Source organism: Salvelinus namaycush, chromosome 7 (genome assembly GCF_016432855.1).
Source record: "Salvelinus namaycush isolate Seneca chromosome 7, SaNama_1.0, whole genome shotgun sequence".
Classification (NCBI taxonomy): Eukaryota; Metazoa; Chordata; class Actinopteri; order Salmoniformes; family Salmonidae; genus Salvelinus; species Salvelinus namaycush.
Window position 1 is genome coordinate 3,661,817 of NC_052313.1, and position 2,500 is coordinate 3,664,316.

Consider the following 2,500-nt stretch of genomic DNA (forward strand, 5'->3'; position numbering starts at 1 on the left):
ATGGTTTTTCCAGGTGAGAGGAGGAATCGCTTGGTCCTTCCATCTGACTCACTTACTTACTTTACTTACTTTGTTTCTGCTTATTGCCTGTCGAACAAAAAGCTGAGAAACACTTTTATTATTTTTTTTTATTAGTGTTTTCTAAATGCGTGAAACGGTTAAACCGGCGGTACCGGAGCGCCAAGTCTACGTCCAAGAGGCTTCTAAACAGCTTCTACCCAGGAGACATAAGACTCCTGAACATCTAGTCAAACTGCTACCCAGACTATTCGCATTGCCCTCCCCCCCACCCCCCCTCTCCACACCACCACTCTCTGTTGTCATCTATGCACAGTCACTTTAATAACTCTACCTACATGTACATACTACCTCCACTAACCGATGCCCCCGCACATTGACCCTGTACCGGCACCCCCCTGTATATATTGTTATTTCACTGCTGCTCTTTAATTACTTGTTACTTTTATCTCTTATTCTTATCTGTATTTTTTAAAACGTCATTGTTGGTTAGGGGCTCGTAAGTAAGCATTTCACTGTAAAGCATTTCACTGTAAGGTCTACTACACCTGTTGTATTCGGCACATGTGACTCATAAAATTAGATTTGATTTTGAAGTATGCATCGACAATCTTCAAGAAATGTCTATGCTTTTTTTATAAGGAGTTAACCCCACCAAAATGCTTGTTAAAATCACCACTGGTTCTACGTACTTAGAAAAGGAGGTTCTTCATTTGGCACTAAATAGAGATAAATAAAAAAGAAGGTGTGTACCTATTCTGATGCTCCTGTCCCTCTCCCTCTCCGCAGCACAACATGCCCTTCTGGAGGATATCCAGCCACTCTGACCTCATGGCCCTCCACCATGCTCTGGACCTCGAGTACTTGTAGCTACCGCATCCTACTGCTCAGACCGTACACCTACAGCTCGGCCTGCCGGCCCCCTGCACCTACCCAAAGGCCCCTACGTGCTACCGGCCCCCTGCACCTACCCAAAGGCCCCTACGTGCTACCGGCCCCCTGCACCTACCCAAAGGCCCCTACACTCTACCAGCCCCCTGCACCTACCCAAAGGCCCCTACATGCTACCGGCCCCCTGCACCTACCCAAAGGCCCCTACCGGCCCCCTGCACCTACCCAGAGGCCCCTAGACGCTACCGGCCCCCTGCACCTACCCAAAGGCCCCTACCAGCCCCCTGCACCTACCCAAAGGCCCCTACACGCTACCGGCCCCCTGCACCTACCCAAAGGCCCCTACACTCTACTACCAGCCCCCTGCACCTACCCAAAGGCCCCTACACGCTACCGGCCCCCTGCACCTACCCAAAGGGCCCTACCGGCCCCCTGCACCTACCCAAAGGCCCCTACCGGCCCCCTGCACCTACCCAAAGGCCCCTACCGGCCCCCTGCACCTACCCAAAGGCCCCTACCAGCCCCCTGCACCTACCCAAAGGCCCCTACACGCTACCGGCCCCCTGCACCAACCCAAAGGCCCCTACACTCTACTACCAGCCCCCTGCACCTACCCAAAGGCCCCTACACGCTACCGGACCCCTGCACCTACCCAAAGGCCCCTACCGGCCCCCTGCACCTACCCAAAGGCCCCTACCAGCCCCCTGCACCTACCCAAAGGCCCCTACACGCTACCGGCCCCCTGCACCTACCCAAAGGCCCCTACACTCTACTACCAGCCCCCTGCACCTACCCAAAGGCCCCTACACGCTACCGGCCCCCTGCACCTACCCAAAGGCCCCTACACGCTACCGGCCCCCTGCACCTACCCAAAGGCCCCTACACGCTACCGGCCCCCTGCACCTACCCAAAGGCCCCTACACGCTACCGGCCCCCTGCACCTACCCAAAGGCCCCTACCGGCCCCCTGCACCTACCCAAAGGCCCCTACACGCTACCGGCCCCCTGCACCTACCCAAAGGCCCCTACCGGCCCCCTGCACCTACCCAAAGGCCCCTACCGGCCCCCTGCACCTACCCAAAGGCCCCTACACGCTACCGGCCCCCTGCACCTACCCAAGGACCCCTACTGGCCCCTACTGGCCCCTACTGGCCCCTAGCGCTCCACATACCACAACTACTCTACCAGACCCTACTTACTGCTCCACCTTGCCTTGCAACCTTTCAACTTTCACCACAGCCACTCAGGTCCTCCCACCCAGAACAGACTCTCTGAGGCCCTTTGTCTCGCCTGCCCTCCCCCTTCTTTACCTGGCTGCCCTCTTGCTCTCCCTACCTGCCTGCACTCTCGCGCACCCACCCTCCCCTCTCTCCTTCCTCCCTCCTTCCTCCCTCCCCTCCCTCCTTCCTCCCTGCCTTCAACTAGAGAGAAAAAAGAACAGAAGGAGACATTTAAAAAAAGAGAAACTGAACAATGAAACGGTCGACACCATGTTGACATATGGCCACAATTCATCTGAACCCTGTGCCTGTCTTCATTATCTGTTCGTTCTGAAGGCCCACCGCCCCAAACTACCCGAGTAGGGGTTACAT

General features: G+C 56.2%; 2 protein-coding genes across 2 annotated transcripts in view; both read left to right on the forward strand.

Moving 5' to 3' along the window:
- Positions 1 to 994, forward strand: part of eya1 (EYA transcriptional coactivator and phosphatase 1) — an 82,238-nt gene extending 81,244 nt beyond the window's left edge. Inside the window, 1 exon segment of the mRNA XM_038996874.1 lies at positions 808 to 994. Within this exon segment, the coding sequence (XP_038852802.1) occupies positions 808 to 888 (81 nt within the window). The 3' untranslated portion in view covers positions 889 to 994.
- Positions 995 to 1,079: 85 nt separating this feature from the next.
- Positions 1,080 to 2,067, forward strand: LOC120050298 (extensin-like). The gene is made up of 2 exons (XM_038996875.1): positions 1,080 to 1,109; positions 1,210 to 2,067. Exons 1-2 carry the CDS (start codon positions 1,080 to 1,082, stop codon positions 2,065 to 2,067), a joined length of 888 nt encoding a protein of 295 aa, XP_038852803.1.
- The last annotated feature ends 433 nt before the right edge of the window (positions 2,068 to 2,500 follow it).